Here is a 24239-nt window from a genome sequence, read left to right on the forward strand (position 1 = left end):
ACTATCCAGAGATGGAAGCTCCTGGTTTTAACCTATATGCGAAAGACTGTCTTTATAGGGATCTTTCCCCCAGGCTTCACAGTCACATATTTCGCTGCCTGCTAAAATAAACATCTCTACAAATTCAGATGTCAGATTAGTTTCATCATCTTCCATTACAACCCCAGTCACCCAAAAGCCTATCCTTACTTCTTGCATTCTCTTTTTCAATTAAGGACAGTCTGCCAATTCTCTTTCAGACATGAAACGTGGGTCATCTGCAATTCCTCTCTCACCTCTTTTAACCATTCAGAAAGCCCTTTCTGGACTGCTTCCAAATTTTCATAAAATCACTTCCCTCGTTCCCATCTCTACTACTACTAACTGCCCTCTTTTTGGCCTTCATCATCTTTCCTTAACTACTGCATGGGCTTTCTTCGTTGGTCTCCCCACCACCAGTTTTCCCCCTGAAATATGTATCTTCCACACTGCCACTAAAGTGATTTTTTTTTTTTTTTTAGATGGAGTTTTGTTCTTATTGCCCAGGCTGGAGTGCAGTGGCGCGATCTCGGCTCACTGCAACCTCTGCCTCCTGGGTTTAAGCAGTTCTGCTTCAGCCTCCCAAGTAGCTGGGATTACAGGTGCCTGCCACCACACCCAGCTAATTTTTTGTATTTTTAGCAGAGATGGGGTTTCACCACGTTGGCCAGGCTGGTCTCGAACTCTGGACCTCAGGTGATCCACCCACCTCGGCCTCCCAAAGTGCTGGGATTACAGGCGTGAGCCACCTTGCCCGGCCTAAAGTGATCTATCTAAAAGCAAACATCACCATGGTATTCAGGAGTTCAAAGGCCCTTCAGTGGCTTCTGCAATACCCTAAGGATAAAATGCAGTTTCTCTGATGTGACATAATACAGGCTTTTTATGACTAGCACATCTAGCCCCACCTGCCTCTGTTGTTTTCTCTCTCCCTACTTCATACATCATACAGTAACACACTTATGTGCACCATTGGTGCTGAGCTGCTGGTTATCCCACTCTGCCATGTGTGCTGTTTCTCTTTGCTTTTGCCACTACTCCACTCTGTGCTTGAAATTCTGTGACTCTTCCCTGTAAGTAATAATGACAAGTCGAACTTTTTTCTTTTGTTTTAAATTCACATTCTTCCCTGATAGCCTCCCCTTCTCTTAGGTTGGGTAGAGTAATTCTCAGTGTGTCCATTTTTCTTTTAGCAAACCTCATTACTACACTGAATTGTGTTGTGTTTCTTTTCCCCATTCCTTCAGATACATACCCCCAATAATTTATTTGAGGTCAGAGACTCCCATCTTTCTCACTTTTGTAGTTTCAGTTCTAACATTATTCCTGGAACATAGGTCCCCAATAACTGTTTCCTGAATTAGCAAATAAAATTCCTATCCTTGAACGTGTTCAAGCATAGGAGCAATAAATAGCATCTGATAGACATGTATGATTTAAGGACCCTTTTAACCTGGATATTGACTCATTAAAACTGCCTTAGTTCTAGACTTAGTAGGTCAGGTTTGCTTATGCTTGAGAGCAGTTAGATTTTAGAATGTGACTTATTTAATATGATATTCTTTAGAATTTTATGTTTCTTCAAGGATAGTATATCTGTTGGCCTTGGGTGAACACTTAATCTCATTGAGCGGTTATTTCTGTTTTTATAATGGAGATCATTATCACCCAGTCTTCAGTTTCTTCAAATAGCAAAATCAGAAATTGGAAATGAAAGCAGGTGGGAAAATGTAAAGTGCCATACAAATAAAGTGATATCTCATGTTCAGAGAGTCTGTATTACATATTTGGTCTAACATGGAAATAGTTTTTAATTTTTTGTCACTTGGGAAGAGCTGAAAAGGGTAGGGGTATAGTTTTTGGTGTTTTTTATAGTGTTTTTCCTTAAAGAATATTAAATTTAGTCATTACTTTCATATCAGTGAAATACATATCTAGCAAAAAGGTCACGTTTTTGCTTCTAAAAAGTTATTTCATATTGAACATGAGTACTGCCATAGAGTGTCTGGGATGATAATTCTTTTCTGTGTTCAACACCATAGGTATCTATGCCAGCAGCTCATGCAACATCATCTGCTCCCACCGTAACTCTAGTGCAGCTGCCCAATGGGCAGACAGTTCAAGTCCATGGAGTCATTCAGGCGGCCCAGCCATCAGTTATTCAGTCTCCACAAGTCCAAACAGTTCAGGTATGTGTATAAAAAGTTCTGCATCTATTTTAATAACTATTGTTTATAGCCATATCTCTCTCCTTTCACTAGTTATGAAAATAAGGACACATCTAGTTCAGTTTATTTTATTCACAGTATAGGAATATGCTGCATCTGTATAGTCACCTTATGTATAGGAACATATATACAGAAGAACAAACATAAAAGAAAATGACTAATTTCTTAAGCTGCAGAAGAAAAAGAATTGATTGGGGAAAATAACGAAGTACATGAGATAAAGTGGAAGTGTTTGGGAGAAACCGTAGGACTGAAGTACCTCAGTTAAGGAAAATTGAGATGCAAAAATAGTAACTAATTTTCTAAATCTGCAATTGGAAAAAATAAACCCTTGATCAAAAATTAATAACCTTACCTAAGATATTATTTGAACTTAGAAATTACATAAAGCATTCGTAAAATCAGCTGTGCTTAGGGTTTTCAGTTACAGTGTGTAACTTTGAAATAATATATTCAGAGGGTACATCTTAAGGGTCAGGAATTATACTATGCATGTTATCTAATTCTTTGGAGAGATCTTTCCTTTGGGTTTGATCCACAGGTAATAAAGGCACTGTAGACCTTTGAAGGTGACTACTCTGTTTAACTGTAGGGAATCGAGAGCAGTATAGATCATTGCAATTGAGCTTATTGAAAAAAAAGACTTGAACGTTCATTCAAGTAGGCCATAACCCCAGCCTCCCATTTCATATTTTTTGCTTCACAGTCTTCCTGTAAGGACTTAAAAAGACTTTTCTCCGGAACACAGGTGAGTCCTAGGTCCTAGATTTGGAGAGAACTATTATTAGAAAGGAAGGTGAGAAATTATTCTTTATGTCTTTGTCCTTTTCCTCTATAAACATGGAATTTCAACACTTGAACAAAAACCTCAGAGATCTTCTGGGTCTAGGCCATACTTGTTACCTCCCCAGCCCTTAGTCTGTTGCTTAATTCTGTTTAACATTTCTCCCCTCTTCCTAATGGTAGTCCAGCATTTACTTGAACACTTTCAGAGAAAGGAAGCTCAATCTCCTGAGGTAACGTGTTTACAATTAGGAGTGATTGCTAAAATATTCTTCCCTGTGATGATCCAAAATATATCTTCCTAAAACTTTTACCTAGTGATCCCGGGTAAACACAGGTTCTATTCTCGGAAACTAGATTAGCAAGTCTTAATTCCTGTTCTATTGGACTGCTTCCTCTTCCCCATCCCCCGCACCCTTCCTATTTTTAAGAAAATTTCCAGACTAAACAAACTATTTTTCTTTAGCCATTTATTAGATGGTATAACTTTGTTTCCTCTTCACCATCCTGGTTGTTTTCTTCTGGGTGAGCGCTGTTATGTTTTCTTTACATATAGTAACCAGAACTGATTAATATTTGTAGAGGGGAGAAGTGCTGTCTTTGTCCTGGAAGCATTCTATAAATGTCCTCCGTAGAATTTGTCAGCCATTTTATACTATTGAGTCATTGAACTGCTATTACCCACCTCTACTTCATTCTGTCTTTGTGCTTTTGGTTCGCTTTGACACTTAAGTGGGAGTGTGGGGGAGGAGAAGTAATGTTTTTGTGTGAAATCATCAGTTATATGAATTTCCGTAAGACACTGGGAATGGCATTTGTTAACAAGTAAAAGATAGTGTTGTGCAGGTAAAGATCTAAGAACTTGATATTTCTATGAAATCACAATGACTGAGCAATAGTCCTTTGCCTTAGTTTTTATTCCATTGAGTGCTACCTTACCATTGTCCATACTGTGCCATTACTAATTCCCTAACCATATTCTCCTCTTGGTGATAGTGAGAAAACTTGATTTGCTAGTGAGGAGACCTAGATTCCAGACCCAGTTTGGACATTAAGAAGTCAAATTGCCTTGGGCACATCTACCTTTCTCTTTTTCACTTATAGAAGATCTTTCTATAAAGAACACAAAAATTACTTAAGTTACAGCCACAAAATTTGCTAAGAGTACTGTTTTTTATTGTAATATGTGTTACTGTTGATCGTATTCTTGATTTTAATCATTATTCTGGGGCAACATAATTTGGACATGAAGATTTTATGGCCATTAAGTGTAGAAATATTCTTTTTTTTTTAATGTGCTTGTATTCATCTTTAAGGAACACATTTTTCCATTAAGGTCCATTAAGGTGAGCTGTACTTCTAATTTAAGAGTGTGTATTTATAAAAGTTAAGTTGGACTTATTGAACCCTGGATTCTACAAATAGAGATAGAAATATAATATTTTTTTCTTTAAAAGGCCTAAACTATAGAGTATCTATTTTAATAGTTATCTTAGCCAGTTAATGGTGATTAGTGTTAACAACTAGGAAATAGTTTATATCAAAAGAGATGATCAAACAAGGAGAGGATCTTCTAGATGGGAGACCTCATTAATATTCCAGAATAAAGTTTCCAAAATATACAAGGTACAGTTCTCTTGATGTGAGAATAGATTATTACTTTAAATTATCATTCATTCCTACAACAAATGTTTATTGGTGACATGCTGTGTCAGTGTTCTAGTTGCTATAAAAGACAGCAATGAGCAAATAATACTTCTCTGTTCTCAAGAAGATCACATTTTAATGAAAAGAGACAGACTATGAAAAAAATAAATTGTGTCAGGTGAGGAGAATTAACGAGAGAGATGAATAAAGCCAGGAGAAAGGGATGGAGAATGATGTGGAGGGAAGGGTGTTCTACTTTATGTAATGTGCTCAGGGAGCACAGCACAGACCAGAAGGCAATGAAGGAGGCTAAGGCATGCAGATCCAAAGGTTTGGAAGTAAGGGTATACTTGGGATATCAAGGAATAACAGAAGGGTGTGGCTGGAATAGAGTAAGTGAGGAGGGAAGTGATTGGAGATGCAATTTACAACGTAAATTTGTCTCCTTTAAAATGTCAAATCTACGTACTTTAAAACCCTAGGAATAGAACTTTGTAAATTGTTCAGGAGTCTTCCGGAGTTTCAGCAGGTATTGAACTTATTTGTTAAAAATACAAAATTGTAACCCCTTCCAATTAACATGGAATAAACTGACTTAGAGCCAGGGAGATGAAAATAATAAACTAGATAAATCTCATTGAAAGCTTACATAATTGGTAGATGCAAATGAAAATGATTATTTAGTAAGCATACCTCAAATGCACCTAGTTTTGTTATCTACATGAAGTTTTCTTTTTCAATGCCAGCAGTTGTTAAATCACATTTCAGAAAACCCAAGCTTAGAATCTGACTTCTAAATGACTGTTATAAAGTGTTAAATGAGGTCAGACTCCGTGGCTCATGCCTGTAATCCCAGCACTTTGGGAGGCTGAGGCGGGCGGATCACTTGAGCTCAGGAGTTCCAGACCAGCCTGGCCAACATGGCAAAACGCCATCTCTACTAAAAATGCAAAAATTAGCCAGGCGTGGTGGTAGGCGCCTATAGTCCCAGCTACTGGGGAGGCTGAGGCACAAGAATTGCTTGAACCCTGGAGACGGAGGTTGCGGTGAACCAAAATCATGCTGCAGTGCTCCAGCCTGAGTGACAGAGTGAGACTCTGTCTCAAAAAATAAAAGTGTTAAAATGATTTTTTAATGAAGCATATTAAATCATGTCATTCTCACTATCCTGAAAAATAACATTATTTATCTGGAAGAAATGTATAAATTTTTAATATCTATGCTTATCCTATCTCTTTAAGAACTCTTGTTTTATAATACGAATACTTAAAATTTAGGAATAAGAAAAATGTATGCCTGTGTAAAATTTTTCTTATTTATAAGAGATACACGCAGATCAAAAGAGTTGGAAAATCATTAATCTAGACTTTCAGTAAGCTTCTTGATCAAATGAGTAAAACAGTGTATCTAAGACCAGGTGCAGTGGCCTATAATCCTAGCCCAGGCAGGAGGATTGCTTAAAGCCAGGAGTTCAAGACCAGCCTGGGCAACATAGCAAGACCCTATCTGTACAAAAAAATTAAAAATTAGCTGGGAGTGGTAGTGCATGCCTGCAATCCCAGCTACTCAGGAGGTCGAGTCTGGAGGATCCCTTGAGCCCATGAGTTTGAGGCTGCAGTGGGCTGTGATCGCACCACTGCACTCCAGCCTCGGTGAGTGAATGAGATCCTGTCTCTTAAAAAAAAAACAAAAAAACTATATCCAAACCATGAGTCTCAACTCTACCGAGGGATAGTACTTAAGTTTCCAAAGGACCATATATAGGTTTAGGAAACATCGAATATTACCATTGTTTTGATTGGTTCTAGTTACTTTATAGTTTATTTTAAAATTTCAAATAATCAAAATGGAGTCCTCCACCTTTCCAATATAAACAGGTAGTATGGGTTTTAAATAAACCAAAGTTGAGAAATACAGACCTAAAACTTTATATCTACAAGTGGTAGTTTAGCTTTTTGAAAATTTCTTGACTTACAAGTGGCCAAAATTAAAGACCTATTTAAGGAATTCAGAAAGAAGTTAATAAGTGATAGGAGATGAGAATAAAAGGAAGGGGTTCCATCATTGGAATGTGATGATGATATGTGATGTTTATAATTGGGATATAATTTTTCATATGTATGTTTTTATTCTGTTATTTATAAAACAGATTTTTGACATGATTTTTATTGATCTCAGTTATGTGGGTCCAGTATGATTTTTTTTTTAAATATCAGTTTTAGGTTCACAGCAAAATTGAGAGGAAGCTACAGAGATTACCTGTATACTCCCTCCCCAACTCCGTGGATAGCTTCCCCTGTTCTTAACATCCCCCCCTAGACCGGTACATTTATGTTATAATTTGATGACCCTACATTAACACATCATAATTACCCAGAGTCCATAGTTTACATTAAACTTCATTCTTGGCTTGGTATATTCTGTGGCAGTATTTTTATTATTGATTAAGTGGTAGATAGGGACTCCATAGGAATTAGCTTCATGGCTTACTTCTCTTCGGATGGTATTCCCAAAGAAGAAGTATTGTGTTTATTTCAGTGGTCTGAATTCTCTTTACATTTACAAAGTTGCAAGCACTAAATAGTGATAAGTTAATTCCTTCTGTGTGAATTGACAAAATCTTACAGGTCAGAGAAAGGCAACCTTTTTTTTTTTTTTCATTAAGGGTCATAGATCCAGAGTTAGAAAAAAAAAAAGGACGCAGATTTAAAAACAACATTAATTTGTTTCAATTCAGAACTATCCTGTGGGTAGTTTTTATGTCATGTTTTAATGTTGTTGTTTTAATGAGTTCCAACTTGGAAGGGGGGTGTTCCTTAATCACTATATGTCCTTAAGAGAAGCACGTAAGGATGGGGCATATGAGAGTCAAGCAGTGGACACAGAAAGAGCCGCAGAGGAGCTAAGTGAATTCTGAGTGGAGTATTAATGAAGGGAAACAACACTTGTCACAGTACTATCAACTTTGAGTTCAGTCTTGTTATTCCTTGAATTTCTGATCCTTTCCTTAGGCCTTTTCATAGCTCCTGATCTCCTGTATGTGAGAAAGTTTGTGCAGAGACTCGTGTGTGGGCTAGTTACAGCAGCTACTGATTAACGTGAAACTTTTCTGTGTGCTTCTTTGGCAGTAATTACAGCATTATTATTCTGCTGAGAATCACAGACTAAATTCAGCATTACTCATCTTTTTATCTGTCATTTGTGAATTCATTATATGTTGCCTGTTGATTTTTTCAGACTGTACTTAGACTTTAAAGTGTTTGGATGGGGCAGATTACTTCATTATAAATATATTTTACTACAAGTTACTAGCTTTACCTGGTTTCATTTTTAAAGGAGCATGCATATCACAAAGCCCTGTAAAATGAATGCCTACTTGGGAGAACTGTTAGGCTCAGACCACACATAGAGTACGCTTGGAATTTCTCAAGTACCTCTGAATATGTTTTCTTACTGCCATTGCCATACGTTTTGACGTGGAGCTGACCTACATAGACCCTTTTGTCTTGGTTAAGTATAATTCTTACTCTAACTGCATAACGTGCCCCTAGTTCAGGAAAGAGCATAACATTTCTGCTGATTAGAGAAACTTGGGCAGTATAAATTTGACAATCAAGCATACTTAGGTAAGTGAACTCTTCTAGTCTAGAAAAGGTGTGAAAATGCCACTGGTTGCTGCTTCTGACAAACCTGGTTTGAGACTAGAACAGTCTGGTTTGTGACTGGAATCACCAGGATTTTGATGCTGGTAAGGACGTCTAAAATGGAGGTACTAAATATTGACAGTGGCTCCACTACTTCCTAGCTTTGTGACTCGGGTGAGTTACTTCTTTGTGCCTTAGTTCTTCCATCTATGGAATGGATATAATAGTATAGTACCCATCTGGCGCCTACATTACTGTGAGTATTAAGTAATATAGTATATGTAAATGCATTAGCATAACACCTGGCACATAGGCATCTGTAGATTCTAGTTTCTATCATTAATATCCCATGTAAAATTTTTATTCACTTATCTTCATTACTTTTCAGTCTAGGTATTCTTATCAGAAAAGCATAGTTCTTTACCTTGAATTTTTACTTTAAAGTGATTATGGAATGCTAACTTTGAAACATGTTAGGAGTTTTTCCTAACTTGCTAGGAACAACTGTCAGGGATGTGATGATGGATCGCCAGTCTTACTGTACAACTGTAAATATATTCATAAGTGTTTATACAGTTAAAGAATAATATTGGTATAGTCACTATATAGACTTAGGACCAAATATTTAGCCATCCATTTTATCCCTTATATCAGAAACCTTATTTTAGTTGGTAGTTTTGTTCCAACAAATGTAAGAAAAAACTGGTAAGTAATACTGATGCATTTAGGATTGATTACATGGAGTCCTGAAAAAAAAATTAAACTGCAACTATTTCAGGTTCTCTAACTTCATCTTAGTTTATAGGGTAAGTAAAGGGAAGGGGGGAGAGTGATTGGTTTGGTTGTCTCCCATAAGAACTGATTTTTTTCTACTGAAGCATGTATAAAGTTTATATATGACTTTTTGTATTTGACTGTTTAATAAAAATTTTATAGGAACTAAATTTGATTATCAATATGAAGTTTTTCTTTATTTTCAGATTTCAACTATTGCAGAAAGTGAAGATTCACAGGAGTCAGTGGATAGTGTAACTGATTCCCAAAAGCGAAGGGAAATTCTTTCAAGGAGGCCTTCCTACAGGTATGGAATTTAATATTTAGAATCAAAGATGTGGAGGAAGTCTTAGGTAGTTGCAGATAAAGAGATGTCAGAAGACCAGTTAGTTGCTCAAGTCAGTTCCTTATAGATTACTTTTCTTCATCTTGAGTTATTTGTCTCAAATAAAGTGGAAGCTTATCCTACAGAATAAGAAGAGCACTTTGTTACTCTCACCAGTCCTTTTTTTTTTTTTTTTTTTTTTTCTGTTTCTGTTTCTGTAGACTGTGCTGGCTGTCTTTCTGTTAAAAGTTTGGAATACAGTTGATAAGGTTATAGCATTTTTTAGTTATAAGCCAACTCCGAGGCTCCGTTATTTATCTACTTAGTAACACATTGCAAACCATTTTTTATGCCATGGTACTTAACAGATAGCTATTAATTTAATAATTGTCTCAGGGAGATGCTTTACTAACATCCCCTAATTTTAGCGGTAGCTTACTGTAATTTTTATGTTCAGTTATAGATGTTGCCTAGTCCATGCCTTGCCTCCAAGGGGAACCAAAACCATTTTTTAATGTAAAAATTAGCTCCACATTAAATATCTTCAGGAAGGGCAGTTCCATAAATCTTGATAAGTTTACTTCAGCGTTGAAGAAACTTCAGACTCATAATTATCTTCCTTGTTAGTGTAAATTATTTTTTATATATTCCTGTTTTTCAAAGGGATGGTTTTTCCCCCCGCTTGGCTATTAAACTAACCCTTTTCTCTGTCCTTACAATTAAATTAAGAATCCTAAGTGACTAGCAATAAATTGATTTTGAGGTCTAAGAAATTTTATGTTACCAGTTTATGTTATATGTATTTGTATTCATAATTTAAGTATAGCTAGTGTTAGATTTTAACTTTGAAGTATGTCTCCTGTTAGTATATAACACATTTGATCCTGAAGCAGATCCAACCAAATACTACTAGTAAAGTAATTACACAGGTAAATACAAAAGCCAGGATTATTATAGTTTTGGTTTGTGACTCCTTTTTTTCATAAGTGATTGGAAAGACAAAGGCATAGAACAATAACTATAAATTTATGTGAATAAGCACATGATATATGAAGATGTCATTTTTGATAATAACAGCATAAAGGGACAGAGTTTATAACTAGTTTGTTACAAATTTAAGATATCAAAAATTACTTGGGTTAGGGTTTTTAGGGGTTTTTTCCCACCTTTCAGTGTGATTATGTTATTCATTTGAAATATGGTATGGTTCCTTTGTTTTTGGGTTCCATTTTAGAGTTTCTCCACCCATCCTTGTTGATCTTTATTTTTTTTTTTTAGTAAGTGAAACATTTAACACTGTACCAAAAGTCAGAATTGCACAAAAAAGGTATACTCAGTAGTGCCTCCCCATTCCTTCTGTCGTTTTCATTTCTTTCCTACTCATCCCCAGTAAATAGCTAAAACCATTACTCTGGTTTATCTATCCTGATTTTTTTTCTTGAACAAATGAGCAGATACATGTCCGTTTTCTTATTTCCCTTTTTTTACTTCCACAAAAGATATGCTGTATCCATTATTTGGATGTACCATAGTTTATTCAACCACTCGCCTGTATATAGGCATATAGATTGTTTCCAGTGTTTTTTTTCCTTTTTATTTGTTTTTTGATTTTAGACCTTGGATATATGTCTCCAGTATTTTGCAGTTACAAACAGTGCCAATGGGAATAATCTTAAGCAAGTTTATTTTCATATTGTTGGAATTGGGGTGAATTCCTGGAAATGGGATTGAGGCACGAACACCTGTATTTCCTTAAATATCAACAATTCCTTATATTGGGGTTGTGCCAATTTTATACTCCCAGCAGCAATGTATGAGAGTGTGGTGGTTTTTTTGTTGTTGTTGTTTTGTTTTTTTTTTCTTTTTTTTTTTGTAACTTTGCTAACAGATTTTGTTACACTTTTTTATGTTTCCCAATCTGAGAAGTGAGAATTTAAAAATCAGGTTTTGATCTTTTTTCCCTTTAGTTGATCGTTGACTTTTTACTTTCCGACTTTGTGTGTGTGTTCTTTGAGATGCAAAAGATTTTTTTTAATGTAGTCAGTCTTATTATTACCCTTAATTGCACCCTTCCTTACATTGAGGTTAAAGATAATACATCTTTTTTTTTTTTGTACATATTTGGGTTCCTTTTGACATCTAGATCAATCCCTGACCGATGAAGAGTTTATTCATGTAATTTATATATTTTAAACTTCTGCTGGCTGGGTGTGGTGGCTCACACCTGTAATCCCAGCACTTCGGGAGGCCAAGGCGGGTGGATCACCTGAGGTCAGGAGTTCGAGACCATCCTGGCCAACATGGTGAAACCCCGTCTACTAAAAATACCAAAAAAATTAGCCAGGCGTGGTGGCGGGCGCCTATAGTCCCAGCTACTCTGGAGGCTGTTGCAGGAGAATTGCTTGAACCCGGGAGGCGGAGGTTGCAGTGAACCAAGATCGCACCACTGCACTCCAGCCTGGGCGACAGAGCAAGACTCCGTCTCAAAAAAAAAAAAAACCTTCTGTCCTAAGCACTAGCAGCTTTCTGTCAGTTTTCTCATCTTTAACTGTATTTAGCCAGTAAACTTTACTTATATTTTTAATTATTCTAGTTTTCTAATTTTGTAGGAAAATTTTGAATGACTTATCTTCTGATGCACCAGGAGTGCCAAGGATTGAAGAAGAGAAGTCTGAAGAGGAGACTTCAGCGCCTGCCATCACCACTGTAACGGTGCCAACTCCAATTTACCAAACTAGCAGTGGACAGTATAGTGAGTAATAGACAATTTCTATTTCTATTGTGAGGAGAAAAAAGTGAAGAGAAAAGCTAATAGTTGCATTCTCTTCAGAGAAACCATATAAGTGCCAAGTCTTCTCAGTTTTGCTGCCATTATTATATTTCCTTTACTCTTCACTATGCAAAGGTCTGTAATGGTAGTATTTTCTTTTCTTCAGAGAGTTTTAGTTAGGATTAGTCAAGTATATAAGCCTTTTAGATGTCCTTTTGTTTTGTGCAGATGCATGAAAAGTCTGAAGTTTTTGAACCACTAATTGAGACCCTAGGTTTGAGGCCTCATATGTGTTGAGAGAACATGAGTTTTTTAGATTAAAAAAAATCATTCCTTGAATATATCTCGGTATTCATTTTAATAGTTTTTCTTGCCTTCTGAAAGTAGCATTTTAATATCTTCGTATTTAATAATGTTTCAAGTGGGGATAAGCGTGGCTTGGTTGAGTCAGCACATTCAATTATTCCTTTTCATATGAAAGATAGTAATATACTTTTTGGCCCACATAAAGCAAAAATTGCTCTTACAAAATTATTTAAAAGTTTTCATTTCTATGATGTCTCTGTCTGGCACTTAGGTCTGTCTTCTTATCTTTCACCAAAATCTGTTATAAGGCACTTTTGAATTTTATTTTGTTTGATCTAAAATCAAACAAAATTTGTTTGAATGGTATTTGTGTGAATGGTACTTTTTTCTCTTTCCCTTTTTTTTTTTTTTTTTTTGCCTCTCAAAGTGCTTTATTCATTCAGTGATTTTTTAAATTTGGATTTATATATTAAACCCAGTGCTGCCCATTTATATCCTTTTCCCCACCCACCTTAGTTTCAAATTAAATGTACACATTGAAACTTCTTTACTGAGATAGTTTCCTAATCCCTGAGGGAATCTGTATCAGAAATATGCATAAAAGTTTGAGGCCAGGCACAGTGGCTCATGCCTGTATTCCCAGCACTTTGGGAGGCCAAAGTGGAAAGATCACTTGAGCCATCCAGGAGTTTAAGACCCCATCCCTATTTATAAAATTAAGAAATATGCATGAAAGTTTGACCCCCATGTTATTTTTTAGTTCCGGTTCAGCTTTGTTTTGCATAACTCTAATTTGCATTCCCAACTGTATTAAAGACAAGTTCTCAAGTAGCAAACTTTTTAACTCTGCCAAGGCTGAAACTTTTGACACTAAGTAGAAGGAAGGCATTTTTGACTAAGCTTTTTATCCACTATGCTCAATTAGCTTAGTCATGTTTTTTCTTCTTAAGATCTTTGTGGCAGATATAAAGTACAACTCTTTACCTACAACTCTGTACGTGTGTGTGTATTATCAGTTGAAGTCTCATACCAGATGCTTTTAGTTATTCAAGATGTATATTTGAAGACATTGATACATGATCTTTATTTTTCCCCTACTTCAGCATACCTGAGGGATACAACATACTCCTGTCAGTAACAGATTCACTGTTACAGAGATTCTCACTTGAACTAGGAAGCATGCTCTTTAGGAAAGAGGCCTATCAGAATCTAAAAAGGGGAAATAAAGGTTAGAGAAGTACCAGCGCCCCCATAGATGTTTAATTTGGTACACTCGTCTCCTCCAGCAGCTGAAAATTGCTAGTTTTAAGAGATTGAGCCAGGCGCTGTGGCTCTCGCCTGTAATCCCAGCATGTTGGGAGGCCAAGGTGGTGGATCACGACGAGGTCAGGAGTTCAAGACCAGCCTGCCCAACATGGTGAAACCCTACCTCCACTAAAAATACAAAAGTTAGCCGGGCATGGTGGCGGACACCTGTAATCCCAGCTACTCGGGAGGCTGAGACAGGAGAATTGCTTGAACCCAGGAGGCGGAGCTTGCAGTGAGCTGAGATCACACCACTGCACTACAGCCTGAGTGACAGAGCAAGATACTGTCTCAAAAAAAAAAAAAAAAAGAGAGAGATTAATACTTTGAAATTTTTAAAGCTTTGTTCATTATTTTTATCCTGTGTCCTCTCTGTATATGCACACATGGCTTTGATGGAACTGATTTAACATTATATTCTTGATTTTCATTAAGAGCAATATAATAAATACATATACAGCAACATTTATATTTCTTAACTTATAAAATGAACATATTGTTGTCAGAATTCACCATAGATATATAAACACACATAGTTATATATTTTGTTTAATAGCTGCATTGTGTTTCACTGTGTAAATACAGCACTTATTTAAACATTCTCCTGCTGATGAACATTTAGGACATTTCTATTGTTTCAAACAGTGCTATATAAATATCCTAAGAGTGGAATTATCGACCATCCTGGCTAACATGGTGAAACCCCGTCTCTACTAAAAATACAAAAAATTAGCCAGGCAAGGTGGCGGGCACCTGTAGTCCCAGCTACTTTGGAGGCTGAGGCAGGAGAATGGTGTGAACCCGGGGGGTGGAGCCTGCAGTGAGCCAAGATCAGGCCACTGCATTCCTGCCTGGGTGACAGTGAGACTCCATCTCAAAAAAAAAAAAAAGAGTGGAATTATCAAATTAAAGCATATCCTCCGCAAGTACCCTTCCAGGTGGAGGCATGAATTTCCACTCCTTCCTTAAATTGGTTATTTTATTAAATTCATGCTGTTACTAGATTTATCTGTTACTTAGTTCAGTGTCCCAGATAGTAGAATCTTATTAGTGATTCTGCTCTTAGATAGAAAATGTGTATCTGTCATTTTGAACTTGAATTTTTTTGTTTCACTAAATAAAACTATGACTCATGATGTTTCCCTCTTTATTCTGGCCACTCTGATTCTTAGCTAACTTTCTGTTTAATTGTATTCTTTTCTTAGTCTAGATTTTCTTCTACAATTGTTTTATATAACTAAGGATACATCCGTTACTCGACTTCTATCTTTTTATTTTTGTTTTAATGAATTGTGTTATATTGAAAGCTATCTCAAATCTTTTTGGAATAATAAAGTGTATATACGTAAATATTATAGAGAAAAACTGTGTTCAGTAGGATTAGACTTCAGTTTCCAAAGTATTTTCATATACATGACCTCATTTGATATTTACAACAATTGTACTTAGTGGCTAGAACCCAGATGCTTTTGTTTTTAGAGAACAGATAACAGAATCAAATAACAGTTTAGTGATGGCTGGGCACAGTGGCTCACGTCTGTGATCCCAACACTTGGGGAGGCCAAAGTGGGAGGACTGCTTGAGGCCAGGAGTTCAAGATCAGCCTGGGCAACATAGCAAAACTCTCTACAAAAAAATGTTTTTAGAAAATTAGTAGGGACTGATGTCCTGTGCTAGCTACTTGGGAGGCTGAGGCAGGAGGATCACTTGAGCCTACCAGTTGGAGGCTACAGTGAGCTGTGATCTTGCCACTGCACTCCAGCCTGGAAGACAGAACAAGACCCTGTCTCAAAAGAAAAAAATGAAAACAAAAAACTGTTCAGTGATGGAACTCAAACTACAACCCAGTCTTGTCATATATGGTTTACTATTTCTTTCTTCTTCCCACCTTGAGTTCACTGCTCTGTAGCCAAGAAGAAAGTGGTATGTTAAATACAGTAGAATTCACTCATTAACTCTAAATGAGAAATTGTGATTTGTTTCTGTTAACCTTCTGATTCTTTCAAGTAATCATGCAAAATTAATCTTAGAATAGTTCTTACTCATTTTTCTCCCTGCCTAAGATAAGTAAAACTTCTGGGATTAGCTAAACTAGATCCAGTGTATATGCCAGCATCTTAATTTTCACAAGTGTCATTTTGCTGAACTAATCACACTGTAGCCATTAACTCTTCTTACTTCTTGATGGGGCAGTAATCAATTTTCCATGTACAGATGGCTCAGGATGTTATGATTTCCCATAGCTGGTGGATAACTGATCCCAAACTAATTCCCTTGTAATGGACAGTAACATGCTTAATCAGACATGTTGACTTTCCTGCATTGTTTACTTTTTTCTTACTCAGTTAAAATCAGTTTTGCAGTTTTATATGTGATATTGTGATTTTTGGTCCTTCTCTTTCTGAAAAGCTTGACCCCTACAGGGAGAATTGTCTAGAGAGGATATTGCCACCTATCTAAAAAATGCTTTTTCCAAATAAATCATCTAATTTTTAAATTAAATTTTTCTATGTACTGTAGCATAAAGGTGATTTAGTTTTTCATAAAGTGAAATATCTACTAGTATGAGCAAAAGTTGACTGATTTATTGTTTAACAAATGAATGGCAGGTGTGGCTAATTAGGGCATAAACAACAAAGGGTTCTATATGAGAATGCTTGGATATGTATTAAATAATTTAGAAATGACAGTAAAAGTTTTTTTTCTAAATGATGATCTTGAGCTCTGATTTTAAAATTCCATGACAGACTGTTGATAATTAAGTTCCATAGGATATTTCAGTTGTTTCATTGAGCGGATTAGGTACCATTAAAGAATTTCTAAAAGAGTTAGGGAATAGAATGCACTGATGAACTGCTTTATTAGTTATATGTTAAAACAACCATTTATTGGGTGCCTATTTCATGGCTGCCACTGTGCTAAGTGTATGAAAGTATATAAGAAAATTCCTACTCTCCAGAAATTTATTTACTAGTGGGACAAGTATTAATATATTATGCAGTTAATGCTAAAATAAAAGAAAGGATCACAGAGTGGAACCTCTTCAGAACCAAATAACTTCAGAAGGAATTTAACATTTTTCCACTTAAAAAAATTGTTAACAGGCATTTATTATAATAAATTAGAATGCAGTTCATAGAGTGCATTTCTGTTGTAGAAGTTGAATATGAGTTTCCTGAGGAGCAAGTTACTTGAATATATCAGACCCTTCTTGGTGATGTTATTTGCTGTAACTTCTCCTAGATTATTTTACAAATTATTCTACATTGGATGTAATGTTTTAAAAGTCTTATATGGTATTAAACTTGTAACAATAAAATCCATTGGCTTTTAGTTGCCATTACCCAGGGAGGAGCAATACAACTGGCTAACAATGGTACCGATGGGGTACAGGGCCTGCAAACATTAACCATGACCAATGCAGCTGCCACTCAGCCGGGTACTACCATTCTACAGTATGCACAGACCACTGATGGACAGCAGATCTTAGTGCCCAGCAACCAAGTTGTTGTTCAAGGTAAGGGAATTCAGAATTCACAGGTGTGGTAAATTCTTCAAAATACTAAAATTTTATAAACTCACAGAAAAAGTAAGTATCATATTGCAAAGCACCATTCAAATGTAGTTAACATTTCTTCAGTATAGATAGTATTTTCCATGAACTCTTCCATTATTCCAATTGGACCAAAATGTCATGGCATAAAAACAACTATTTTCAGTTTTAAAAATATTGCATCTATCTTTAACATCTTTTGGGGTAGAAGAAACAGGATAGGTTAGAAGGAAAGACCAGGAAATCAGAAGTTAGAAAAGATGGATTCTATATCTACTGCATGGATCTGCTATGAGGCCTTGAGTAAAAGTCAGCTGCTCTGAGCCTCAGAAAAGTGTTTTGTTTTTTGTTGTTGTTGTTTTTGTTTTGTTTTTTCATCTGTAAAATAAGAGTTGCACTGAATCTCTGGAAACAATCTTCAGAAGTTCAGGATTCCGTTTCTCTGCTTTTTTTTTTTTTTTTCCAAAAGAAATTTAAATCTTCTGAGATCATCAGTTTTTATTATTATTATTATTATTTTCTAGAGACATGGTCTCACTGTGTTGCCCAGGCTAGTCTTAAACTCCGGGCCTCAAGCAATCCTCCTTTCTCGGGCTCCCAAAGTGTTGGGATACCTCTGCACTTGACCCAGTTTTTGTTTCAAATGAAAACATTATATTCCACAAGATCTTATACCAATATGCAAATCTGCTGCTCTTTAGAGAAAAAGTAGTTGTTAAATTCTTGACAAATTATAGAAGTTGCTTTTTTGGTTTTTTGGTTTTTTTTTTAGGTTTTTTTTTCTGTTTATTTCAGGAATCTTTATGGATAGCAGTTAACCATTTTTTTTTGGATTCGTTTGGATATTTCAAGAATATAGTTAATGCCAGGTTAGAAATTTGCTGATCGAGGAAATAATAATAAATTTGTTTCTGAAAATATTTTTATAAATAATAATGCATTTTGCCTGTGTTAGGTAATGACAGTTGTATCCTTTCACCATGGATAATTGAATAATCCTGAAACACCAACTGGAGAGAGTCATAACTTATTTAAAGAGCCCTAATGTTTACAGAATATATTCTGTTATTAAACGAGTATTTGAAAAAGATACTATTTTGCTTATTGATGAGAGTAAAACACCTTTTCACTTTACATGCAGGTACTCAAAAATTGTAAAGCAGGATGTCAGTGAATTTGAATTCTGAACGTCAGTTTGAAGATGGTAACATGTTTAGTATATAAATCTTTTCCACTCAAACCATACATTTTAATTGATATTAATAATATGAATAATTTTATAAAGACCTTCCAATTTTTTTAAGTAACATTAGGTTCCTTATTCTTAGGAGAGCATATTACGCTGTTTTTAGAAGCAGTTTGACAAATAGTGATTGTGTTTGTTTTTACAAATGGTGAATCAGTTAGAAAAATAAAACTTGAGTTTATTTAGCCATTATCATTTACATTAAAACAATATGTATTCAAATAATATAATTGGCATCAAGTGATACACTTTTTCATACTTTTAGTTTTGTTTTAATTCAAAATTTATAATAGTTGACCATAATGCTTTATTTTCTTTTTCATTTTGCTATTTTATGAAAAATCATGGTCGTTTTTATGTCGTGGCAAGAGTCTACTTGAAATTTTTTAATATGAATTTACCAATATCAAAGGAAGACATTGAGGACTATACTCTATCTAGGAAGATCATCCAAGCTGTGCCCCACTTACCTTTTAGACTTAAGGTTGGTAAGCATGTTAACAGAATAGAACTGCATTCAAATGAAAAACGTAAGATCCAGCGGACATAGGTTACTGTAATAAATACATTACATTGGGAATTATTTCTTAGTAGTGGCACAAAGAGTGCTGATTCTTTCAACACTTTAGCCAGAATCATCTTTTCTTTTTTGTTTCCCTTTTATTCCAAAATACATGCTTAGATTGATGATTGATACACATAATTGAATCAAGTTGCAGTGTTTCTGTCTTACACCATGCTCACTCTTTTTTTCAGCTGCCTCTGGAGACGTACAAACATACCAGATTCGCACAGCACCCACTAGCACTATTGCCCCTGGAGTTGTTATGGCATCCTCCCCAGCACTTCCTACACAGCCTGCTGAAGAAGCAGCACGAAAGAGAGAGGTCCGTCTAATGAAGAACAGGTACAAATACTGCATTTACTTAGATTGTTGTGGGTTGTGTCTTCACATTCTGCTGGATGTGTATCTTTACATCTACTGGTAATAGGATCTTTGCATTGGATTTTTTTTTTCCAGCAGAATTAATGGATCTTGCTAAATTTTCTTTATTTAATAAGCTGCACTTATAAGATAGCTATATGATTATGGGTCAATCTTTGATCATGGAGTAGTTTTCTTTCATGCAGTTTCCCCACAGGAGATTTAGTGCACAACTTTCCTATGTTTGCACTCCAACCAGTTAGCCAGGTTATTTAAAAATGGTTTCTTTTCATGTATAGTATTGTTCAAGAAGATCAAGAGTTTCATATATGTATATTAACTGTGTGTTAAATTTTATCTATATTAAATTTACTTGATATAAAGTAAATGTATGGTGGCCAGTTCATGTTTTAATGAATAATATCTTTACTCAAAATAATAACATTTTAACACCTAAAGATTCTTCAAAAATATGTTAATTCTAAGAATACCATGTTACGGACAAAAATCTTAAAATATAGTCTTCAAAAAATACTACATTCAAAATCTGTGAAATGCTGGTAAAGCAATTCTCAGAAAGTAACTTTATTGCTGTAAATGATTTTGCCATCAAAAACAATAAAAATAAGTTACTAAATATTAATTTAGAACTTTCATATAGAAGTGACCGAGACAAACAGAAGAAAATGAAAATAAGGGTATGTAAAGGTTTAAAAAGTTTGAAATTGGTGAAAGTATCTCACTGTTCATCCCAGGATACTTCAAACACTGATAAAGTGAAAGAAGCAGGGCTTCCAAGTCCTAGCCCTATCCCTCCATTTTGGGAGAAGATAGTAACCTCCTGTACCTCAGTTTTGTAAAACGGGATTCCAGCACACACCCAAAGTATTGTTTTAAGAGTCAAGTAAGAGAATTCCTTTGAAAGCACTTTGTAACTGTAGTGCTCTGTTGAAATGGGTTTGTGTGTGTGTGCAATTTCACTTACAGCTCAGATCAGCTTTTTTGTTCCTAAAATATTCTTAGCTGTCACAATGTTAGTAAATTATATCTAAACTCTGAGAAATGGCAGAGATTTTTCTGGGATATTAGAAAAAGAGTTGGAAACAAACCAAGTGACATTTTTTTTTTCCTCCCGAGACGAAGTCTTGCTCTGTCACCCGGGCAGGAGTGCAATGGTGCAATCTCAGCTCACTGCAGCCTCTACCTCCTGGGTTCAAGCGATTCTCCTGCCTCAACCTCCTGAGTAGCTGGGATTATAGGCGCCTACCACCACACCTGGCTAATTTTTGTATTAGTAGAGACATGATTTCACCATTTTGGCCAGGCTGGTCTCGAACTCTTGACCTTGTGATCCACCCTCCTCGGCCTTCCAAAGTGCTGGGATTACAGGCATGAGCTATGGTGCCCAGCTCTCAAGTGACTTTTATTTGTGCTCCATCCATCTGTGATTTTGAGTATCTAAGTTTTACTAAAGAGAAGCATAAAAGCTGCATTCATAATTCAAATATATTTTAAAATATAAATTAAAATCTAAATAAAAATTAAAATATTTTCAGTTTTTAAAAATCTTTATAAGGAAACCTTTAACTTAAAATTAGAAGCAAGTCTGATCAAGAAGTCTCAAGCAAAGGCTGAATAGTAATATTTAAGACAACACTGCTTACTAAAGAAAACAGTTCTAAGCAAACATAGGAGCAGAATCAAAAAATAAATCCTTTTGATTATAAAAAACAACAGAAGGACTTCTGTTTATTGTCTATGTAGTTTGGCTCTGTGGAATAAAACGTTTCCCCCCGTTGACTGGCAGACCAAATTTCCTTTTTCTTCTATTTATTTTTCTTTCAGATTTATGACCACTGCCACCAACAAGTTAGGAACAGGGCACACATAACTACAGTTCCTACCAGGCTTTGCTTGCCTGAGGTCTTCAGGGAAGCTACCTGACTTACCATGGACTCTTTCATAACATTACTTTGCTTAGATATAGTTACCCTACTCTTTAAAAAGGAAACTTCCCATTGATTCTGCCGTAGTTCCTTTTCCCCTTCCTTACCAAATTACTGCTGCTTTTACTTTTTCAGCCTCCATTCACTGGAATCTGGCTTCTTTGACTAGCATACCGCTCATATGTCTATAAAAAGGTACAAATTCCCTCCCACTTGGCAAATCTAGTATTTTCTTTCATTTAATTTTAACTCTGTGGAGTATTTGACACTTTCGACTTCTCATTACTCTAAACTCTTCCTTGGCTTACTTCACCTGGTTTTCTGACTACTTTTCAAATTTTTCCTTTGAACCTTCATCCATACCCATGTATTTCAGGCATTACTTTATATGCTGATACTTCCTAATTCTGTATATTCTGGCTTTGACCTTTCTGCCGAGTGCTATTTATTAAGCTCCAGTATATATTATTTTATTAATTCTACTTACAGTGAGGTAGAAGCTTATCCCCACTTTAGAGGAGGAGAAGGTAAATATCAGAAAATTCAAATATTTTGCCAAAGTTCACACACTTTATGAGATTAGTAGAACTGAAATTTGAACCCATATCTGGCACCAAAGGCTGTAAACATGCTACTTCACTGATTGCAGTATGCAGCCGTCTTCTGCTGTGCCTCTCAAACCAGAGCACATGGCAGTATGCTAGGGATGTGTAGCCTTAGGAGGTAAACATGGAGTGCTTTCCTTGACTGTTCATTTTGCTAAAATATTTGAGAGAAATAAATCTTATTTTTAAGGTAAAATAAGAGATTTAAAAGAAATTTATACCAGCAGTGGTTTTGCTGCACCCCCAGAATCTCCATATTTGGTTTCCTCTTTTAGTGTGGCTATTTCAGTGGGAAAGTTAAGAAAAGCACACTCCTAAGCATGCTCACTAGGATGAATTTCCCTTATGCACATCAAACACAGCCTATCTTAAACTAAAGTTTGATAGGAAAAGATTGTAATCCAAAAAATTCATCACTATCCAAATTGCCATTTATTTCAAGATGAAGGTAAGTGGTAAACATTCTAAAAGAAAGTGTAGATAGCTCTTCTGTTAATTTGTGTTGCTACAGTAACAACCACGAATCTCAGTGTCTTAAAATTTCTTCCTCACTTCTGTTACATTTTGGCAGCTGCGGGTCAGTTGCTGTGGCTCTCCTTCATATGCCCATCTGGGTCTAGGATCCTGGGCTAGAGCAGCCTCTTTGAGAAAGGGGCAATGCTTTTGAAAACATTTGCTTGATTTTGGTGAACGTTACATCTACTCGTGATCTGTTAGCCACAGCACAGGCAAGGACAAGCCCAAAGTCAGTGGAGTGGGAATGAACTCTTCCTACAGGAAGTGGAGAGTGAAAAATTGTGAAAGTAATACAATCTATCACCTTTGCCTTTATGTAACTTTACATTGTAGGGGGATTTTACAAGCAGATTCCCTAAAGGCAGAAGTAACAAAGGAAAAGGTTAAATGGATTTGACCATATAAAACTATAAACCCCCTATTTAGCAAAGTAAAAGATAAAGTAGCAAACATTTTAACAAATAATGTCAGAAGACTAATGAGTTGAGGGATATAAATAGGCAGATTCTTAGAAAATGGATACGGTAAAAAAATTTGAAAAATTCTAAAAAAATTAAAATGTATTTGATATGAATTAAAATATATCCATTCAACTATATACAACTAGCCATTAAGAGTAAATAAAGATGTATTTTTATTCAGATGGGAAGATGTTCTCGGACAAAAGCAGGTTACCAAAGAGTATGTACATTATTATCAATTTTTTTAAATTTATTATTACACAAGTAAAACATGTTCATTATAAGTAAATTAAGAAACATTACCTAAAAATTTAATTACTTCTAATTTCACCATCTAAAATGTTAACATTCTAAAGTCAATTTTTTTACTCAAACCAGTACAAAGGTAAACATACATTTTTAATATATTTTTAAGTAATTTTAAACTTACAAAGGAGTTGTAAAAATAGTACTACAGAGTTCCAGATACTCTTCATCCAGCTTTCTCTAATCTTAGTATATTACATAACCAGGGTACATTTATCAAAAATAAAAGTACATTGATATAATACCATTAACTGAATTATACATTTTATTTCCCCAGTTTTTTTACTTACATAATCCAGTTTGGGTACCATATTGCATTTAATTATAGTCTCCGTCAGTCTGTGAAAGTTTATTTGCTTGTCTTTGATGGCCTTGTCACTTTTGAAGAGTAGTGATCTGTTTTCTTTTAGAATATCCCTCAGTTTGCATTTGTCCAGTGTTTTCTATGGATACATTGAGATAATAGGTTTTGGGGAGGAATTCCACAGAGGTATAGTGTGCTGTTCTCATAACATCACATCCAGGAGCACATACATAACTGGGGATGTTAACTTTGATCACTTGGTTAAAGTGCTGTCCAGGTGTCTCCACTGTTGAGCTACCATTTTTCTCTTTGTCCAGCCCATATTCAAGGGGAGGAGAATTAAATTCCACCCCCTAAAAGGGAGAATATGAAAGAATTTATGGTCATATGTTAAAACCACCACAGTAATTAGGTGTATTTTAGAAGAAATACTTGGAGGCTATGCAGATATATTCTTTTCTCTTTAAAGTTTTGCCCACCAATTTTAGAATTCATCAGTAAATCTTGTCTACAGTAATTATTACTATTTGCTATTCTAATGGGAATTTTGTATGTCTCCATCCCTTCTATATATTTA

The 24239-nt window shown here is 35.5% G+C and overlaps 2 protein-coding genes across 16 annotated transcripts in view; one reads left to right on the top strand and one right to left on the bottom strand.

Moving 5' to 3' along the window:
* The window catches only part of CREB1 (cAMP responsive element binding protein 1), a 74941-nt gene that overhangs the window by 29603 nt on the left and 21099 nt on the right, over window positions 1-24239 (top strand). For 4 of the 7 annotated variants that reach the window (XR_010135872.1, XM_063712588.1, XM_054548830.2 and 1 more), the window contains 6 exon segments: window positions 2061-2207; window positions 2953-2994; window positions 9301-9401; window positions 12029-12171; window positions 17135-17317; window positions 19356-19506. Coding sequence is in view for 6 of the 7 variants with exons in the window: in XM_063712588.1 (XP_063568658.1) it covers window positions 2061-2207; window positions 2953-2994; window positions 9301-9401; window positions 12029-12171; window positions 17135-17317; window positions 19356-19506 (767 nt within the window). In the remaining variant the exon portion in view is untranslated. 7 annotated transcript variants of the gene reach the window in all.
* Window positions 21612-24239, bottom strand: part of METTL21A (methyltransferase 21A, HSPA lysine) — a 44206-nt gene continuing 41578 nt past the window's right edge. For 7 of the 9 annotated variants that reach the window (XM_024242868.3, XM_063712412.1, XM_024242867.3 and 4 more), the window contains one exon: window positions 21612-24015. In XM_024242868.3, coding sequence (XP_024098636.1) covers window positions 24002-24015 — 14 coding nt within the window. In that variant the 3' untranslated portion in view covers window positions 21612-24001. The remainder of the gene's footprint in view (window positions 24016-24239) is intronic. The other 2 variants (XR_008522590.2, XM_024242865.3) reach the window with 2 other exon arrangements.

The sequence above is a fragment of the Pongo abelii genome, chromosome 11 (genome assembly GCF_028885655.2).
Source record: "Pongo abelii isolate AG06213 chromosome 11, NHGRI_mPonAbe1-v2.0_pri, whole genome shotgun sequence".
Taxonomy (NCBI): Eukaryota; Metazoa; Chordata; class Mammalia; order Primates; family Hominidae; genus Pongo; species Pongo abelii.